Source organism: Tupaia chinensis, unplaced genomic scaffold (assembly GCF_000334495.1).
Source record: "Tupaia chinensis unplaced genomic scaffold, TupChi_1.0 Scaffold000093_1, whole genome shotgun sequence".
Taxonomy (NCBI): domain Eukaryota; kingdom Metazoa; phylum Chordata; class Mammalia; order Scandentia; family Tupaiidae; genus Tupaia; species Tupaia belangeri.
In genome coordinates this window covers 10,387,870-10,410,120 of record NW_006159555.1, presented here as the reverse complement: position 1 = coordinate 10,410,120, position 22,251 = coordinate 10,387,870, and the positions used below count along the sequence as shown (strand labels likewise).

The following is a 22,251-nucleotide window of genomic DNA, read 5'->3' as shown; positions in this document are numbered from 1 at the left end:
AAAAATAAATAAATAAATAAATAAATAAATAAATAAATAAAATAAAATAAAAATGAAAATTACTTAAAGAGGTAATTAAATATTTTCTTCATTTAGAGCTCTGATTTATTTATCCATTCTTTGTCTTTCAAGAGGAGTTTGGAAAGTAACTTTGAGGTAAAAAAAGTGAGTGTTTTAATTTATAGTTAAATAGTTCTCAATAGCAAGAAAAAAAAATTGTCTGTCTTGGGAAGGAGCAGTTAGCGTAATGGCTATGTCACTGGACTCCCATGTAGTCGACCACAGTTCACGTCCCGGACCCGGTGGCTTAAAAACTCACGCCGGGCGCGTGTGCGTGCGTGCCCAAGATCCCGAGAGGAGAATGGAGAAGAAGGGATTGCGGCGTGACCATCCCCCCTGGGGGGTGATTTCTCGCTTTCTGTCTCTATGTCTCTCCCTGTCTGGCAAGCACACGCGCCCTACAGTGAAAATCTCTCCAAAAAAAAAAAAATTGTCTGTCTTGATTCTCATTGTTTTTAAAGAGAGACTTTTGCTATAGGGCGTGTGCACTTGCCAGAGACATAGACATAGACAGAAAGCAAGAAAACACCCAACCAGGGGGATCCTCCAGGGATTGCCAGGCCACAATCCCTTCTCCTCCATTCTCCTTCCGGGATCTTGGGCACACATACGAATGCGCCTGCCATGATTTTCAAGTTGCTGGGTCTGGGACTCCAACTGCATAGGCCATTATGTCCAGTGACGTAACTGCTATGCCATCTGCTGGTCCCAGTCCTTATTTCTCTGCAACTATATAAAATCTATGTATTATATAAGTCCATAATTTTAAAAGCAAAAACCTGTTTTTAGTTTTTGCCATAAGGGTATGTGGGCTTGCCAGAGAGGGAGAGAGGGAAAGTGACAAATCATCCCCTGGTGGGGAGGACAACCAAACCACAGTTCCTTTTCCTCCAATCTCCTCTCGGGATTTTGGGCACACACCCACACATGTCTGGCCTGAGTTTCAAGTTGTCAGGTCATGGACTCCAACAGTGGTAGACCATGTGGGAGTCCCGCACCGTAACCACTACACTACCTGCTAGCCATGGCAAGAATATTTAATTAGTAAATGAACTAGGGAGTATTATGATCTGAATGTTACTGACACCCAAATTCACATACTGAACCCTTAATTCCCCACGGTGATGGTATTAAGAAGTGAAAGTGGGACCAGCAGTTAGCGTAATGGCTATGTCGCTGGACTCCCACGTAGTTGACCGCGGTTCACGTCTTGGACCCGGTGGCTTAAACTCATGCTGGGCGCGTGTGCGTGCGTGCCCAAGATTCCAAGAGGAGACTGGAGGAGAAGGGATTGTGGGGTGGCCATCCCCCCTGGGGGGTGATTTCTCACTTTCTGTCTCTCTGTCTCTCTGTCTGTCTGGTGAGCACACGTGCCCTATAGCAAAAACCTCTCAAAAAAAAAAAAAAGAATTGAAAGTACATCCCCCTCTGCAATGGGCAGGTGAGGTTGAGGCCAGAGACTGAACTCAGGATCTGACAAGATAGCCTAACTGTCTCGCAGGATCACTGAGAAAACCCAATGTTTGCTGGTATAACCGGTTCCTGGTATTAAAGCAGAACCAGATGAGAGTAATACCCATTATTTTCATGTGGTCATCGCTGCGCCCCAGGATTCTCCTTTTGAGAAAGAGACTTTTAAATTTGAACTATTTCTTCCAGAATATACAATTGCTGCCTCTAAAGTATGTTTCATGACCAAAATTTATCATCCTAATGTAGACAAGTTGGGGGAAAAAATATGTTCAGATATTCTGAAAGTGGTCCCAACACTATAAACTCACACAGTTCTGCTATCAATCCAGGATTTGTAAAATGGATGATTATCATCATCCAGATGATGATCCACTAGCAAATGATATAGCAAAGGAAGAAAGCCTAAGCCATAGAAACAGCTAGGGCATGGACTAGGCTACATGCCATGAATAATATTTAACTTGATCTGATCAAGTGTGTATTACTTCTCCTGTTGTGCCAAAGACTTTTCTTTTTTGCGTACATTTCCAGGGTACAATCTTAGAAACATTACAGAATAAAAGCCCAGGCATCTTCAGTCCTTTGGTGAGTAAATGTATATGAGCAAACCTGTCTCGTTCTGAATTACTGTTGTAAAGTATGAGCAGAGGCTAAAAGTATCATCTGGATTGTTGCCAAATGTTTAAAAGCAGTGCCTCTTTCTACTTTTATTCATTTCTTCCACCATGGTTTAAGTATAAAGCACTGCCAATGACGATAGTTGCCAGGGTTAGCTGCAGGAAAGTGGATTTTATTTTTAGGAAGGAGGCAGTTTTATTTCGATTTTATGGCCCCCTTCCCTCCTTTTAATGGTGATCTAATTGCATTAATCAAAAGCAGCTAACCAATTTTTCAGAATATGCTTTCTAGCCAAGTCTAACTTTATTTAGATGGTGTGGATGGACAAGCTAGATTGAACCAAAATAGGAATACCGAAGATTCCAAGAGGAGACTGGAGGAGACAGGATTGTGGGGTGGCCATCCCCCCTGGGGGGTGATTTCTCACTTTCTGTCTCTCTGTCTCTCTGTCTGTCTGGTGAGCACACGTGCCCTATAGCAAAAACCTCTCAAAAAAAAAAAAAAGAATTGAAAGTACATCCCCCTCTGCAATGGGCAGGTGAGGTTGAGGCCAGAGACTGAACTCAGGATCTGACAAGATAGCCTAACTGTCTCGCAGGATCACTGAGAAAACCCAATGTTTGCTGGTATAACCGGTTCCTGGTATTAAAGCAGAACCAGATGAGAGTAATACCCATTATTTTCATGTGGTCATCGCTGCGCCCCAGGATTCTCCTTTTGAGAAAGAGACTTTTAAATTTGAACTATTTCTTCCAGAATATACAATTGCTGCCTCTAAAGTATGTTTCATGACCAAAATTTATCATCCTAATGTAGACAAGTTGGGGGAAAAAATATGTTCAGATATTCTGAAAGTGGTCCCAACACTATAAACTCACACAGTTCTGCTATCAATCCAGGATTTGTAAAATGGATGATTATCATCATCCAGATGATGATCCACTAGCAAATGATATAGCAAAGGAAGAAAGCCTAAGCCATAGAAACAGCTAGGGCATGGACTAGGCTACATGCCATGAATAATATTTAACTTGATCTGATCAAGTGTGTATTACTTCTCCTGTTGTGCCAAAGACTTTTCTTTTTTGCGTACATTTCCAGGGTACAATCTTAGAAACATTACAGAATAAAAGCCCAGGCATCTTCAGTCCTTTGGTGAGTAAATGTATATGAGCAAACCTGTCTCGTTCTGAATTACTGTTGTAAAGTATGAGCAGAGGCTAAAAGTATCATCTGGATTGTTGCCAAATGTTTAAAAGCAGTGCCTCTTTCTACTTTTATTCATTTCTTCCACCATGGTTTAAGTATAAAGCACTGCCAATGACGATAGTTGCCAGGGTTAGCTGCAGGAAAGTGGATTTTATTTTTAGGAAGGAGGCAGTTTTATTTCGATTTTATGGCCCCCTTCCCTCCTTTTAATGGTGATCTAATTGCATTAATCAAAAGCAGCTAACCAATTTTTCAGAATATGCTTTCTAGCCAAGTCTAACTTTATTTAGATGGTGTGGATGGACAAGCTAGATTGAACCAAAATAGGAATACCGAACAAACATCACAACCTCACTAATAACATTGTGAATTTGCTGTCAAGTGTAGAATTCTCCCTTCAAAAGAAGCATGTATTACATTTCATATGACTTGTCTGGAGACTTCTGTAAATCTTTTTTATTATTACTTTTAAAAAAGAGAGAGATAAGGAAAAAAGCCCTCACAAATCTGCTGACATCTTCATCTTGGACTTCCTAGCCTTCAGAATTGTCAGCAATAAATTTGTATTATTTATAAATTACCTGGTGTAGGGTATTTTGCTATAACAGACCAAATGAACTAAGACAGACACCAGAATACCAGCACAAAGAGTGAATTCGGTTTAGACTTATGAAACAATAAATTATGTTTACAGACTTTCTCCTACAAAAGAATGGTAACTTGATTATACAGAATAGTTCACTCATTGTTGTTTGTTAAATATATTATGATTATGCCAAGGGGAAACAATATTCTGGGGCTTATTTCTGGAAAGAAACTACATATCCCTTTTTCACAGTACAAATTTGTCTGAGAAAGAAATGAAAACTAAACATGTCTCACAAGAAAAGCAGATTGTGAAAACTGATAGTTGCTCCAGTGTGCTAATTTATACAGAATAAGTTCCAAATGTAGAACTCTGTAGGCTCTCCCTTTCTTGACCAGAAGTATTCAGTTTTCTGACAACCCAGAATTTTAAAGGCCAGGCAGCTGTTTATGTAGCAAAGGCATTTCCCAGCATCTACCAGGCCAAAAAAGGAACTGGTGCATCATGACTTAGGTTGCAATAATTGAAAACAACTTTAATGCTTATGATGCTGCTACAGGAAATTGAGACTGCTGCAAGCGCTACTGCAATAAAACAGGTTACAGAATGGCTGTCTTAACAACTAGAAGGCTCAACAAACTGAAAAACTTAACAGCTTTTCTTAGAATTCATAAGAGAAGTACAGCCACAGCCAAACTCCTACCTCCAAAACTGGAAAGACAGATAGGCAGATGTAGAAAATCACAACTTAAGAGTAGAAACCCAAGTACAGAAATTTCATGGGAATCAGTCCCTGAGTATGAAAACATCAACTGTAATTGACAAACTTTGGAAACCCAATGTAGACAAATCTAAGGGTAAAACACTCCAGTGTTGGGGCTGGCAGGTGGCATGGTGGTTAAGGCACTGGACTCCCACATGGTTGACCACAGTTCGAGTCCTGGACCTGGTGGCTTACTTTCTCACTTTCCCTCTCTCTCTCTTTCTGGTCAAATTTTAAAAAATAGTAGTAATAAATAAAAATAAATATTCTTAAAATTAAAACAAACAAACAAACAAACAAAAAAAAACTCCAGTGCCTTTGGGACCAGCAGATGGCATAGCAGTTACATCCCTGGACTCACTAATGGCCGACCACAGTTTGAGTCCCAGACCCAGTGGCTTGAAAATCATGCCAAGCACATGTGTGTACATGCCCAAGATTCTGGGAGAATAGAGGACAAGGGATTACAGCGTGGTCCTCCCCCTGGGGGGTGATTTTTTACTTTCCCTCTTGCTGTGTCTGTCTTTCTCCAAGGGTGTCTGTAGAATAAAACCTCTTAAAAAAAAAAAATGAAAAAGCCCTCCAGTGCCCTCATTGGGGGATCCTCCATGCTTTTGTGAGTTTTACCTCCTAATCCTCTACTGAATTCTCCTAGTGAAAAATCCCCCTGTGTTTATGGCAGTTAAGTGGATAAGAAATCATTTTGAAGTCAGAATATTCTGTTCTTGGGATCAGGAGATGGCAAAATGGCTATGTTGCTAGACTAACAAAGTCGACCAAGGTTAGAGACTTGGACCCAGCAGCTTAAAACTCAAACCAGGTACATGTGCGTGTGTGCCCAAAATCCTGAGAGAATGGAGGTAAATACATGGTGGCATGGCCATCCCCCTTGTGGGGAGAGGTGATTTCTCACTTTCCAGTGAGCACACACACCCTATAGCAAAAATCTCTCTTTAAAAAAAAAAAAAGGGGGGGGGGGGAACCAGCAGTTAGCATAATGGCTATGCCGCTGGACTCCCATGTAGTTGACCGCGGTTCGTGTCCCGGACCCGGTGGCTTAAAATTCACGCCGGGTGCGTGTGCGTGCATGCCCAAGATCCCAAGAGGAGAATGGAGGAGAGGGGATTGCGATGTGACCATCCCCCCTGGGGGGTGATTTCTTGCTTTCTGTCTCTATGTCTGTCTCTCTCTGTCTGTCTGGCGAGCGCACGCGCCCTCTAGTGAAAATCTCTAAAAAAAAAAAAAAAAAAGAATACTCTGTTCTTGTTATCAACATCCGCCCTCAGGAGAAATTATTTAACCAAAGACTAACTTGCTGGGGGTTTTATCAGAGCCTAACTAATTTGGGAGAAGGGAACTTTCCAAGCCCGGCTACCTCAACCTTTCAAGTGAGAGAAAGGAAAATACTTAAGCCAGTCCCCTCTAGCCATTTACAGAAATGGATAGATTCAGCAGTCAAAAAAATCAGTAAAGACATAGCTGACACAATAGCACCATTGATAAAATGGATGTAATGGAAATCTAGACTACTCCATCCCACAATAGCAGATTACACATTCTTTTTTTAAATTGAAGTATTTTTTCTTTCTTTTTTACTTTAGGTTTTTGTCATGGGTGCATGTATTTGCCAGAGAGAAAAAGAGACAGAGACAGTGAGAGAAAAAACAAGAAATCACTCCCTGGAGGGATGGCCATGCTACAATCTCTCCTCCTCCATTGTCCTGGGATCTTGGGCACACACACACACACACACACACACATCCAGTGTTAGTTTCAGCTGCCAGGTCCAGGACTCAAACTGCAGTTGTCCATGTGCAAGTCCAGTGACGTAACTGCTATGTCATCTGCTAGCCCTAGATTACATGTTATTTTTTATTTTTTAAGAGAGAGTTTTTGCTATAGGGTGTGTACACTCGCCAGAGAGAGACAGAGACAGAGATAGAAAGCGAGAATTCACCTCCCTGGAGGGATGGCCACATTGCAATCCCTTCTCCTCCATTCTTCTCTCAGGATCTTGAGCATGCTCACACACACACACGCCTGGTGTGAGTTTCAAGTCGCCAGGCCCAGGACTCACCAGGGTTGACCATATGGGAGTCCAGCAATGTAACTGCTATACCATCTGCTGGTTCCTAGATTACACATTTTTACTACAGGGTACATGCACTCACCGGACAGAGACAGAGAGAAAAATCGCCCCACAGGGGAGATGGCCACACTTAATCCCTTTTCCTCCATCTTCCTCGGGATTTTGGGCACACACGCACACATAACTGGTGTGAGTTTGAAGTACCAGGTCTGAGACTTGAACTATGGTCAACTCATGTGGGAGTCTGGCCCACTACTGCACCTGCTGGCTGCCCTATTTTGAGAGGTTTTTGCCTTAGGGCGTGTGTGCTCAACAGAGAGAAAGACACAGTAAGAAGGAAAGTGAGAAATCACCTCCCAGGGAGATGGCCATGCCACAATCCCTTCTCCTCTATTCTCCTCCCAGGATCTTGGGCACCCAGGCAAATAGCATGAGTTTTAAGCCACTGTGTCCAGGACTCAAGCTATGGTCAGTCATGTGGGAGTCCAGTGACTTAACTACTATGCCATCTGCTGGCTCCAGATAACACATTCTTAAGTGTATGTGAAAATTCACCAGGATACACAATTTATGGGCCATAAAACATACCTTAATACATATTCTTTTGAGAGATTTTTGCTACAGAGCGTGTACACTCGTCAGAGAGGCAGAGAGACAAAGACAAAGCAAAAAAATCACCCCCCATGGGGGATGGCCACACCACAATCCCTTCTTCTCCATTCTCCTCCAGATCTTGAGAACGCACATAAAGGCGCCTGGTATGAGTTTTAAGTCGCCTGGTCCAGGACTCAAACTGCGGTTGACTAAGTGGGAGTCCAGTGACGTAACCATCATGCCATCTGCTGGTCCCACTTTAATACATTTAAAAAAAATAAATCATAGAAGAATGTCTGCTCTCAGATTACAATGGAATTAAACTAACAATTAATGAGAAGATAGTTTTTTTAAAAAATCCCAAAACATTTGTAGATTAAACAAATACTTCTAAATAACAAATGGGGCAAAGAAGAAATTCCATAAGAAATTTGAAAATACTTTGAATGAAATGAAAATTTTAAAAAACTTACTATATTTGTGTGATGCAGTGAAAGCAGGACTCACAGGGAAATTTATAGCATAAAAGATGTATTTTACAATAAAATAAAAATATAAAATCAATTCTCTAAGTTTCTGCTACTGGGAAACTAGAAAAGAAGGAAATTAACCCCAAAAAGGAGAAGGAAAAAAAATGTATTCATGCACCACATAATGACATTCGAATTAACCAGAGACTGCCTATACAACAACAATCTCATAGGAATATAAGACGCTATCTCAGGGCACAGCAGTACAATGTGATACTTGGGAAGGTTCCTACTTTGCATCTGGAGACCTCCCTGAGTATTCAAAACATGCACATGCACATGATCTAGCTAGGGATGGATCATGGCATCATGACTCTGTTAAGGGTGGTAACTTTCTCTCTCTCTCTCTCTCTCTCTCAAAACTCATGGAAGAAAGAAATAAATAGACTAAAGGAAATAAGGTATACCATAGTCTACTTGTATAGTGGGTTAGACCATGTAGGTTTGAGTAAATATACTCTATGAAGTTCATACAACTACAGTATTGACTAATGACATATTTGTTAGAAAATATACCATTGTTAAGTCACACTTTAATAAAAATTAGAGCAAAGTGAGCAAAATTAAAAACAGTATCAATAGAGAAAAATCACAAAAGCAAATATTGGTTCTTTAAATGACCAATAAAATCAATTAAGTCTTCAGTAAGGCTAAAAAAAAGTACAAAGTATTAATACAAAAAATGATGGGGGGGGGGCGGCAAGTGGCGTGGCGGTTAAGGGTGCTGGTCTCCCACATGTCCAGCTGCGGTTTGAGTCCCGGACCTGATGATCTGCTTTCTCACTTTCTCTCTCTCTCTCTCCCTTTGTCCCTCTCTGGTCAAATTAAAATACACAAAAAAATAAAATGTAAAAAAAATATATTTTTTTTTGGAGAGGTTTTTTCGCTATAGGGCGCGTGCACTCGCCAGACAGAGAGAGACAGAAAGCGAGAAATCACTCCCTGGGGGGATAGCCACACCGCAATCCCTTCTCCATTCTCCTCTTGGGATCTTGGGCATGCACGGACATGCGCCCGGTGTCAGTTTTAAGTCACCGGGTCCAGGACACGAACTGCAGTTGACTACGTGGGAGTCCAGCGACATAGCCATTACGCTAACTGCTGGTCCCCTAAAAAATAATTTTTAAAATATGATGGAGGAGACATTAGTATAGATCCCATGGAAAAGATAATAAAGATAACAAAATGGTGGAAGGGACATTTATAGATCCCATTGAAAAGATAATAATAATGGACAACTTTAAGTCCACCAATTCGATAAACTAGAGGAAAAGGGCCAATTCTTTGAAAGACAGCTGGCAAAAAAAAAAAAAAAAAAAAAACACAAAAAGTAGACAATCCAAAGGACTATATCGATTTAAAAAATTAATAACCTTCCAAGAAAGCTCTAGGCCTGGACGGGTTTACTGGTGAATTTTACCAAATATTTAAGGAAGAAATCATGCCCATTTTTGACCAGCTAGGTAGCATCGTGCTTAGGACAGCTGGATCCCACATGTCAAGTCTTAGATCCAGTGGCTTGAAAAACAAACTGAGCACATATGCATGCATGCCCCCAATCCTGAGAGAAAAACAGAGAAGGGACTGTGGTGTGCCTATCCACACTAGGGAGTAATTTCTCACTCCTACTCCTTTCTCCTACTCCCTACTCAAGTGAGCATAGACACTCTATTAAAAAAAAATTATGCCAGGACCAGCAGTGGGCACAATGGCTATGTCACTGGACTCCCATGTAGTTGACCACGGTTCGAGTCCCGGACCCAGAGGTTTAAACTCACGCCGGGCACGTGTGCATGGGTGCCCATCCCCCTTGGAGGGGGGGTGATTTCTTGCTTTCTCTCTCTCTATCTCTCTGTCTTTTTGGCGAGCATACATGCCCTATAGCAAAAAATCTCTCCCCCCCAAAAAAAAATTATGCCAATTTGCTAGTCTTCTAGAAGACAGGAGAAGAAATATTGTTATATTTTGAAGTCAGCTTTATCCTAATACCAAAACTAGACTAGGTCATCACAAGAAACAAAAACTACAAACCAATATTTTCAAAGAACACAGATGCAAAAATCCTCAGCAAAATATTAGCAAATATAATTCAACAATGTATAAAAAGAATACACCATGACTAAAAGCTGGTAGTGAAATCCATCACACCAATAGGCTAAAAAAGAAAATCACATCATCATATCAACAGATGGAGAAAGCAGGATTAACCCCAGAGCCTAGCAGTTAAAGAAGTCAAATCTCTCAGATAGTTGACTGTGGTCTAAATCTCAGTTCCTGTAGTTTGAAAAACATGCTATCCTGGGTACATGTGAGTTCCTGCCCCAAATCCCAACAGAGTAGAGACATAGAAAAGGATTTGCAGTATGACTATGCCCCATTGGGGAGTGTTTTCTCCCTCTCCCTCTGTCTCGCTGGAAATAGCATGTGCCCTATAGCAATTACTTTAAAAATAAGATTTACAGGGCCAACCGGCGGTGCAGGCGGTGTGGCGGTGAAGGTGGCTGGATCACATGTGGCTGACCACAAGTCCTAGACCTGATGACTTGAGAAAAATGAAGAAGAGGAAATTGTGGGATGTGATGATCATCCCCAATGGGAAATATTTTTCACTTTCTTTTTTCTGTTTGTCTAGCAAGCAATGCGCCCTCTGGCGAATTAAAAAAAAAAAAAGATAAAGACTTAGAAAAGGGGGACTAGCAGTTAGCATAATGGCTATGTCGCTGGACTCCCATGTAGTCGACCGCAGTTCGAGTCCCGGACCCGGCAGTTTAAACTCACACTGGGCGCGTGTGCGTGCGTGCCTAAGATCCTGAAGGGAGAATGAAGAAGGGATTACAGCGTGGCCATCCCCCCGTGGGGTGATTTCTTGCTTCTCTCTCTCTGTCTCTGTCTTTCTGGCGAACACACGTGCCCTATAGCAAAAACCTCTCCAAAAAAAAAATGATTTAGAAAAGGCATTGGACAATATCTGACATCTATTCATAATAAAACATAAATCTCAGCAAATTAGGAACACAGGGATATTTCCTCAATTAGATAAAGAACATCTGCAAACAACAACAACAACAACAACAAAAAACTTATTAGTGATGAGAAAACAAACACTTTCCCACTGTAATCAGGAACAAGGCAAGGATGAATAAACAGTATACTGATTGGAAAGTAAGAAATAAAACTGACTTTATTAGCAGATGACATGATTATCTACACAGAAAATCCAAAAGAAGAGATAAAAAAAACTGCTTTAAGAAATGATGAACAACTGGGAACCAGCAGTTAGCTATGTCGCTGGACTCCCACATAGTCGACCGCAGTTCGTGTCCCAGACCCGGTGACTAAAAACTCACGCCAGGCGTGTGTGTGTGCATGCCCAAGATCCTGAGAGGAAAATGGAGGAGAAAAGATTGCGGTGTGACCATCCCCCCTGGGGGGTGATTTCTCGCTTTCTGTCTCTATGTCTCTCTTTGTCTGTCTGGCGAGTGCACGCACCCTATAGCGAAAACCTCTCCAAAAAAAAAAAAAAAAATGATGAACAATTATACCAAGGATCATAGGACAGACTAGAGAGCCTGGAAATAGACTCACATAATGTACTCAATTGATTTTAGACGAAGTTGAAAAACTAATACAACAGTACAAAAAGCCTTTTTTTGGGGAGAGGTTTTTGCTATAGGGCGCGTGCACAGAGAGACAGATAGATAGAAAACGAGAAATCACCTCCCAGGGGGAGAGGGCCACACTGCAATCCCTTATCCTCCATTCTCCTCTGGGGATCTTGGGCATGCACACACGCACACACACCTGCCCGGTGTGAGTTTAAGCCACTGGGTCTGGGACTCAAATTGCAGTCAACTACATGGGAGTCCAGTGACATAAACATTACGCCAACTGCTGATCCCCAAAAAGCCTTTTAAATAAATAGTTTGAACACCTGGACATCCACATGCAAATATATGAATCTCGATGAAGACCTTACACCCTCAAGACAAATCAACTCAAATAAATCACAAATGTAAATGTAAAAATATGTTCTATAATGCTCCTACGTGATAATATAGGAGAAAAATCTATTGTACATGACCTTGGGTTAGGCAATGACTTTTTAGATCCAACACCAAAGACAGAAACTATGAGAGTAAGAATCAATAACCTGAACTTCATTAATATTAAAAAATTGGGGGAGCTAGGGTCCAGTAGGTGGCAAGGTCAACTGTGGTTCAAGTCCTAGACCCGGTGGCTTGAAAATCATACTGGGCACTTGTGTGTGCACGTCCCAAGTTCTGGGAGGAGACTGAAAGAGAAGGGAATATGGCATGGCCATCCCTTCTGAGGGTTGATTTCTCACTTTCCGTCTCTCTCTAGTGAGTGCATATTGTGCTCTATGGCAAAAATCGAAAACTTTCTGAATCTGGACAGTGAGTGGCATGGCAACAAAATGTAATGCTTTGTTAGGCAATCCCACAGAAAGTTTCTGATTCAGGTGTAGAGACCACCCTGATTATGCCAGGCAAATATGCCCATTTCTCAGGGCTGTGTAAAGGCTGGTGGAGTGTGGTATTGGAATCCTGTTAGGATGCTGTCTCTCTCTTTCTCTCTCCTCTGCACCCGTCTCTCCATGAACATAAACATACTTAAAAACATTTTTTTCTGCTTTGTGAATGACACTGTAAAGACGATGAAAAGACAGCTACAGGCTGGGAATAAATACTTGTTTGAGTTTTTTGTAAGTTTGCTATAGGATGTGTGCACTTGCTGGAGACAGAGAAAGAGGTAAAAGTGAGAAATCAACCTCCAAAGGGATAGCCTGTAATCCCTGCTCCTCCATTCTCGTCTTGCAGGACTTTGGGCATGCACACACACACACACACACACACACCTGGGATTTTCTTCCTTCCTTTCTTTTTTTTTTTTAAGAGATTTTTGCTACAGTGCATATGCACTCGCCAGAGAGAAAGAGAGACAGGTTGTTTTCTTTCACCTACTAATATGTCTTTAAGTTTCCTCTGTCTTTTCATGGATCATTTCTTTTTTAGTCCTGAATAATTGTAAGGATCTGCCAAAGATTATCAATACTAAAGTATGTATGTATGTATGTATGTATGTATGTATGTATGTATTTAAATTCTGATCAGAGAGGGACAGAGTAAGAGTACTATCTGACCAAGGAGGCTAGTCAAAATGTCATATGATAACCACTCCCATCCCAAAAAAGCTGAATTTCTGATCATCACAATAGGTGACCTCTGCTGTGAAGTTAGAGGGTAGGTATATAAATATATTTATATGCCTTTATCTTTTTAAAGTTTTAAAATGCAAATGTTAACACATGTGCATTATAATGTTAGCAATGAGCACCAAAAGTTTAAAATCTCAATCTTTAAAATATACATGGGTATTAAAACATTACCTTCAATTTTAATAATTAAGCCTGAGGTTGCTACCTAAAAGTACAAAATCATGAATATTCCTGTGACTATAGTAAATTACCACAACATACTGAGATATACTGGCTATTTTACAGTTTTGATATAAAAAAAATCTTCAGAAAAATTTGTAATTGAAGTTTCTTACCTCATAAATGTTGGGGTGCCACATTTTGGTCAAGAATCTGAAGGTAGGTGGTGAATATGGGTAGTCAATAGGAAATTTAATATGCGCCTGGAAAGGGAAAAAAAAATGTAATCCTAATAAATGAGAATACTTATATGCATTTGCCTAACAATTCACTTATTACACCCAAGGAAAAAAGCTCCTTTTTCTAGAATAGACTCTTGAGATTAAAGTAGATCATGCATACATTTTTAACCACAGTGACAGGATTACTAGCATGTTCTTACACTGCCCAGCCTTCAAATATTTATAAAAACCTGTGTTAAATCATCAAAATGCAGAGCTCTATCTTTTTTTTTTTTTTTTTTTTTGAGAGAGATTTTTACTACAGGGCATGTGTACTCACCAGAGAGACAGAAAGTAAGAAATAATCAGGGAGGAAGGGGTCACCAGAGAGACAGAAAGTAAGAAATAATCATAGAGTAAGGGGCACACCACTATCCCTTCTTTTCCATTCTCCTTTTGGAATTTTGGGCATGCAAGCACACACATCCGGCATGAATTTTAAGCTGCTGAGTCCAGAACTCAAACTGTGGTTTACTACATGGGTGTCAAGCGATGTAACCATTATACCATTGGGTCCCAGAGCTCTATGATTTTTAACTTAACTTGCTTCACTAAATGCCTATTATTGCAATATATTTTTATAACAATGATATTTCTGAAAGACTTATTTTATTATTTTTTTTAACTTGTTATAGTCATCAGAAAGACAGTAGGTGGAGAGTGAGAAAGCAAGCCACTAGGTCCAGGACTCAAACTGTGGTCAGCTACATGGGAGTCCACCCTAACCACCATGCTACCTGCTGGCCTCGTAATAAGAAATATTAATATAACCTTGAGAAGAGTAGAACAAATATAACATTTTCCTTTTTATTCCAAAATTGTAACCATCATCCTATCACCCCAAATAAATGCTAACATTTTGATGTAGCTCCTTTCAGTGGTTTTTCTGTTCACATATATGCTTATGTACTTACAAAACTTAAGATAGATTTTTGCTATAGGGCGCATGTGCTTGCCAGAGAGACAGAGAAACAGAAAGTTAAAAAATCACCCATCATGGGGGACAGCCATGCTATAATCCTATCTCATCCATTCTCCTCCTGGGATCTTGGGGACACATGCACATGCACCTGGTGTGAGTTTCAAGCCTCCAGGTCCAGGACTGAAACTGTGATTGACTATGTGGGAATCCAGCAACATAAGCATTACGCCATCTGTTGGTCCTGTTACTTACAAAACTTAATTTTAAAAATTTGAGGTCCAGGCCAGATGGTGGTGTGGTGGTTAAGGAGGCTGGATTCCACATAGTACAGTTTGAGTCCTAGATCCGTCACAGCATGCAATTCTGTTCAAGTCTCTCAATAAATAAACTTTAAAAATTGTTGGGACCAGCAGATGGCGTAATGGTTACACTGCTGGAAACCCATATAGTTGGCCACAGTCAAGTCTCAGACCTCACTCTGAGTGTGCGTGCATGCCTGTGTGTGTGCGTGTGTGTTCAAAATTCCAAGGGGAGAACAGAGGAGAAGATACTGCAGCATGGCCATCCCCCTTAGGGGGATGATTTCTCACTTTCTGTCTCTCTAGTAAGTGCACATGCTCTATGGCAAAAATCTCTTTTAAAAAATTAATATATTTTGTTCTCTGTTTTTTCCAATTATATCAGTATCATGAACATTTGACATCATGAAATATTCTCTACATTTGTGATTGTTAGTATCTCCATAATATATCATATATGTATGTAAAGATTGATCATTAAAAAACATATTTTGGGGCATCTGGGTTTTTACCTCACTCTTTTGCTATTATCAATACTGCCATAGTCAATGTTCTTGGCAGTATCCATAATTCAAAGATGAAGGAATCAAGGAAAAGGATCCTCTAAAGTTCTCTCTTCCATAAAAGTAAAGAGAAAACTGTCAAAAAGTATAAAGATCAACTTTTTCAGAGTTCTAAAAAATAACCAAAGGTCACAACAATTCAAAGAGCCTATACTCAAGAAAACTGGCCAAATCTCAGTAAGATCAGCGACCTTTGTGGTTTTTAACTTACCCCAGTCCAATCTACTACTCTGCAGTAACCTTGAAACAAATAGCTCACATTCAAAGTGAAGACCAGTAACCTAGGCAGGCACTAGTGGGGACAGAAAGTCTCAGGACTTCTTCAAAGCAATACTATCAGGGAAATGTCATTATTTCATCTTTCTGGTGGTTCCCTAGCAGACCCCACTTGCAAGACTATCTGTGTTTGATCTGATTTGGAGGATGGCCATTTTGTGTAAACATTCTTCTACCTGGCAGCATTTGTTGAAAACAATGAGAGCTACTGTTTAACCTCAAAAGAAAAGGCTTAGGAACCAGCAGTTAGTGTAATGGCTATGTCGCTGGACTCCCACGTAGTCGACCGCGGTTCGCATCTCGGACCCGGTGGCTTAAAACTCACGCCGGGCGCGTGTGCGTGTGTGCGTGCCCAAGATCCCGAGAGGAGAATGGAGGAGAAGGGATTGCAGCGTGACCATCCCCTCTGGGGGGTGATTTCTCGCTTTCTGTCTCTAATGTCTCTCTCTGTCTGTCTGGCGAGCGCACGCGCCCTATAGTGAAAATCTCTCCAAAAAAAAAAAAGAAAAGGCTTGGGTATAGAAGGTCTCTTAGGACTTTGAAAAGCTCTGACAAATTCCAATGAATCTAGAACACTATGCCAATGTGCACATGATAGAGGTTATGTGCATTCTCAAGAACGATCTCAGAAGGCTCTAAGTTCACACTTCTGACATAAAGTGAGAATATGTGAAGCAGGAAATAAAGTCTAAGACAATATTTGCAACTGCCTAACTGAATGTTAAGGCATTCCCTAATATGCACACCAAAAGCCCATGTGACTCATTGCTTCCAGGAAACAAATGAAATCTCTAACCAATCATTAGTTGGCCACTAAGCTAATTGATTCGCTGGCCACATATAGAATACAGATGTTACAAAATTAGGTAGGAAAAGTAACTAAGCAAGCAAACAACAATTGTGACTAACAGTAATAACAAAAACGAGAAGAATCTGATTTCCACTTTTTGCTATAGTTATAAATATAAATAACCAGTCCTCAATAAAATATTACAAGACATGCAAAAAACAAATATGGTCAATACATGGTAGAGGAAGCAATCAATTAGGCACTGGAAGCTCAGATGTTGAACTACTAAAAGACTTTCAATTGGCTATTTTAAACATTTCAAAAGAAAACCTTGGCTGTAGAACTAGAGGAAAGCCTGAGGACAGTGTGTCACCTAACAAAAAAGATCAAGGGACCAGCAGTTAGCAAAATGGCTATGTCGCTGGACTCCCATGTAGTCAACCGCAGTTCGAGTCCTGGCCCCAGCAGCTAAAACTCATGCCGGGCGTGTGTGCATGTGTGCCCAAGATCCGGAGAGGAGAATGGAGGAGAAGGGATTGTGGTGTGGCCATCTCCCCTGGGGGGTGACTTCTACCTTTCTGTCTCTCTTTCTCTCTCTGTCTGTCTGGCGAGTGCACACACCCTATGGCAAAAACCTCTAAGAAAGAAAGAAAGAAAAGAAAGAAAAGAAAAGAAAGAAAGAAAAGAAAGAAAGAAAAGAAAGAAAAGAAAGAAAGAAAGAAAAGAAAAGAAAGAAAGAAAAGAAAGAAAGAAAGAAAGAAAGCAAGCAAGCAAGCAAGCAAGATGAATGAAGACATTCCCAGGCAAACAAAAGCAAAGAGAATCTGTGACTAGCAGACCTACTTAACAGGGATTCCGTTAGGATGAAATAAAAGAAAATTAGACAAACAAAACAGCATGAAGAAAAGAATACAAAAATAATTACACAGGTAAACAGAATTTACAAAATACAAATGTGGGACCAGCAGGTGACGTGGTGATTAAGGTGCTGGACTCCGACATGGCAACTGTAGTTCGAGTCCCTGATCCAGTTGAAAATCACTCCAGGTACTTGAGTGTGCATGCCCAAAATCCCATGAGGAGAAGGGAGAAGGACATGCAGCATAGGCATCTCCCCCAGGGGTAATTTCTCACTTTCCCTCTCTCTCTGTATCTCCCTCTCTCTCCTCTCTGGCAAGCGCACATATACTATGACAAACATACATATATAAACACACACACATTTGTGTATATATAAATGTACTTTTTCATACTTTTTATGTTATCTGATTAAAAAATTATGAAGCTGTGTTTATGAATACATAATATATAGTGATACAGTTTGTATGACAATAATAGAACAAAGTAAGGGAGAAGACACAGAGTTACACAGAAACAACATTCCATATACTGTTAACTTGGACCAGCAGATGGCATAGTGGTTACATTGCTGGACTCCCACATGGTCAACTACGGTTTGAGTCCCAGACCTAGCAGCTTAAAATGCACATCGGCTAAGTATACATGTATGCCCAAAATCCCAAGAGGAGACTGGAAGAGAAGGAATTGCAGTGTGGCCATCCCGATCCCTGGAGGGTGATTTCTTGCTTTCTGTCTCTCTTTTGAGCACACGCGCTCTATAGTAAAAATCTCTCTAAAAATTTAAGTTAATTTGAACTAGGTAAGTTAAGATGTTGGTTCATTCCCAGAGTAACCACTAAGAAATTAACTCAAGGGCATTAGGAGTGGTTAAGGTGGCAGGATTCCTTATACCTAACTGTACAGTTTGAGTCCTAGATCCAGTGGCTTGAAAAATCATGCCAGGGAGCTGGCAGGTGACACGGTAGTTAAGGAGTGGACTCCCACATGGCAGATTGCAATTCAAAACCCAGACTTGGTGGCTTGCATTCTCACTTTCCCTCTTTTTCTGTTCAACTTTTTTAAATAATAAATTAAATAGGAACCAGCAGTTAACATAATGGCTATGTCGCTGGACTCCCATGTAGTCGACCGCGGTTTGAGTCCCGGACCCGGTGGCTTAAAACACGCCAGGCGTGAGTGCGTGTGTGCCCAAGATCCTGAGAGGAGAATGGAGAAGGGGAGATTGCGGCGTGGCCATCCACCCTGGGGGGTGATTTCTTGCTTTCTGTCTCTCTGTCTGTCTGACAAGCGCATGCGCCCTATAGCAAAAACCTCTCAAAAAAATTAATTAATTAATTAATTAATTACTTTTTAAAAAAGTAACAAACATGCCAGGTATGTGTACGAGTGCCCAAAATCTTAAGAAGAGAGTGGAGGAAAAGGGATTATGGCATGGTCATCCCCAGAGAAGGGTGCTTTCTAACTTTCCTTCTCCCTCTCTTTCTCTCTCTCTCTCCCTGGGGAGTGAATATGCCCTAGAGCAAATTAAAACTAAACAAAACTCAAAAATTCATCATTCCTTTGTGATCAAAACACAACAAAGTAGGAATACAAGAGAAATTCTTCAACGGGAAGAAGGACATCCTATTAAAACAAAACAAACATGCTTTCTCCCTAATTTCAACAACAGGTCACGGATGTCAGGTCAGCCAGTGGCATGGTGATTAAGGTGCCTGGCTGGCTGTGTGGTTCAAGTTTGAGACCAGTAGTTTGAAAAATACCCTGGGTAGGGGTGTGTGTTTGTGTGTGTGCAGGCGCATGCGTGCATATCCAAAATCCTGACAGGAAAATGAACTGTACATGGCCATACCCCATGGCGAGGTGGAGGGCTTTCTCACTCTTCCTTTCTTTCTTTCTCCAATAAGCACATACACCTTATGGTATTTTTTAATTTAAAAAAGGCATAGATGTCTGCTCTGTCTCCCTTCTACTCAACACTGTACTAGAGATATTAGCAGGACAATTAGGCAAGGAAATAAAATAGAAGGCCTCTTGACTGGGAAAAGATAGTAAAGTTATCTGTTTGTAAAGGACAAGCTCTTGTTTAAAGAAAATTCTAAGGAAGTCACTAAAAGACTATTATAACTATTAAGTTCAGCAAGGTTGTAGGATACACGATCTCTAAGCACTGAGTGTTATTTCTGTGCGCTCGCACCAAAAACAACAAAAGTAAACAATTCCATTTTGACTGGCATCAGGAAGAACAAATACTTAGGAACAAATTTAACAAAAGAAGTATAAAGTATATACTCTGCAAAGTGGAAAAAATACTGCTGAATGAAATAAATAAATGAGAAGACAGTGCATGGGAGGTTCAGCACCTTAACATCACACCACCTGCTGGCCCCGACTTCATATTGTGTATACACTTCACAGAGTATATACTCTGCAATAAACTTATCTGTAGATTCAACAAAATCTTACGAATATCTCACTTTAAGAGAGTCTTATGAGTGTGGGTCACATGTGGAATTACCATTGTTATTTTGTAGTTCTCAATATATATTGTGTACACATAAAGCACTGGTTGGTTCTGCAATAATTTTTTAAAAGTTTTTTGCATTAAGGAGTGTGAACTCACCCAAGAGAAACAAAAAAACTGAGAGGAAGGTGAGAAATTACTTCGGGGAAGGGGGGGCACGGGTGGTGGAGGAGGATTGTCATGCCTCAATTCCTTCATTCTCTTCTTGAGATTCTGGGCATGTACACACACATGACCACCATGATTTTCAAGCCATCAAGTCTGGGGCTCCAACCATGGACAGCCATATGGGAATCTAGCACCCTCCACCACCATGTCATCTGCTGGTCTCAGAGCAGTATTTTTTTATTGTTTAATTATACCATCTGTACTTATCTGTTTAAACTGTACAAATATATTTACTAATGGCTCATTTTATCTAAAAGCCACAGCTGGCTTAAATCTTCAGTAATTTTCATATGGGATTTCAGCAATGACAAAAAATATTTACAAATGAATACTGAGATTTACCTCAATTATTCCTCCTACCTATTTATTAACATACTATTAAACAGACTAAGAAAAAGTAGCCTAGTCCTAAATACAACTATACTTGGTTTAACAGCTCAGCTGTTGGCAAACATAGTGTTTACTGTTGTATTTGGATTAGTGCCTGATTTAGTGTGAAATGAGGACACTCCCACTGCTGAGCATTTCTGCTATGTCATCAGCTCACATCTGCCATAGGATATGTTTCCAACATGACATCAGCAAAATAATCAAAACATGTTTTCTTATTAACTTACTGAAAGTTTGAAAAGTTTACCAACCACTGATACAAATGTTTAATTTGTTCATTAATACTACATGAAGAACAAAGTGAATGACTACACTTACTGATGCTATAAAGTGTGCTTCCGGTTTTATTACTAAAACAAAATCTCAATTTTAAAAAATGTCATTTATGGTTTCCTGCCCAGACTTCACCCTCCTACCCCCTCCCCCCACACACACACACATCTAACCAGGACAAGTCAATTGCCAGCCATATACATTTGACTTCTGAACAACTCATTTCAGGACTTAGGACATCTAAAGGTTTTCTGACCAGACTTCACCCTCCTGGACCCCCATATCTAGCCAGGTACAGCACCCTGTTTATTCTGTCTCTTTCCAACTCTTGTTTTTGTTTTTTGTTTGTTTGTTTGTTTGTTTAATTTTTGAACTTAACTCTGACACTTTTATCTTGTTAATTCTTACCTTTCCCCTCTCTCACACAGGACAAGCCAATGACCAGCCATATACATTTGACTTCTGAGTGGCCTGTTTCCCATGGCACACTTGCACCACACAGTTTTTATTTTTTTGCTTTAAAAAAACCCTTTTCTTGGGAACAGCAGTTAGCGTAATGGCTATATCGCTGGACTCCCATGTAGTCGACCGCGGTTCAAGTCCCGGACCCAGTGGCTTAAACTCTGGCAGTGTGGGTGTGCGTGCATGCCCAAGATCCCGAGAGGAGAATGGAGAAGGGATTGCGATGTGGCCATCCCCCCTGGGGGGTGATTTCTTGCTTTCTGTCTCTCTGTCTTTCTGGCGAGCGCACGCGCCCTAAAGCTAAAAAAAAAAATCTTTTTTTTTTCTTTTTTAAATATATTTTTGTCTTTTTTTTTCTTTGTTTTCTTTTCGTTTTCCTTTCTCCTTTAACTTTCTCACTTTTCTGCTCGGCCTCCACACATAGAGTTTCTAGATAGGTCTAGATACAAATACAGTAGCCATATGCCTGAATACTTTTCGGGTCGGAATAATCCATATTCCATGGAATCTGCCGCACGAATGGAGAAAAATGGTACTGCTTAGAGTTTGCAGATCACCTCCTCCTGCATGCCTCTTAATGCTCAGATTTAACTCCAAAAATTAGGGAAAAATGTATAATCTATCAGATAACTAGAAACCACCACAGAGGTACAAGAAATATGAGAAGCCAAGAAAATATCTTTCCCCTAAGGAAAAAGAATAACTCCTCATCCTCTACAGAAAATACAAGTTAACTGGTGAAGATGTCAGGTAAAGAATTTAGAATATTCATAGTGACAAAGCTAACGGAGATGCAAGAAAAGAGAGACAAACTCTGAAGATGCAGGAGAAAAAAGATACCGAGTTCCAGGAGGAGAGGAAGTTCTTGAATGATCTGAAAGAGGAAATACACACCATTAAAAAGAATCAAACAGAGGGACCAGCAGTTAGCGTAATGCCTATGTCGCTGGACTCCTACGTGGTCTACCACGATTCGCGTCCTGGACCTGGTGGCTTAAAACTCACGCCGGGCGCATGTGCGTGCGTGCCCAGGATCCTGAGAGGAGAATGGAGGAGAAGGGATTCTGGGTGGCCATACCCCCTGGGGGGTGATTTCTTGCTTTCTGTCTCTCTGTCTCTGTCTGTCTG

At 40.6% G+C, this 22,251-nt stretch overlaps 1 protein-coding gene across 2 annotated transcripts in view; it reads right to left on the bottom strand.

Annotated features, from left to right (window-relative positions):
• The window catches only part of UBE2R2 (ubiquitin conjugating enzyme E2 R2), a 151,093-nt gene that overhangs the window by 40,197 nt on the left and 88,645 nt on the right, over positions 1-22,251 (bottom strand). For both annotated transcript variants that reach the window (XM_006143108.3, XM_027769810.1), the window contains exon 2: positions 13,494-13,580. In XM_006143108.3, the coding sequence (XP_006143170.1) occupies positions 13,494-13,580 (87 nt within the window). The remainder of the gene's footprint in view (positions 1-13,493; positions 13,581-22,251) is intronic.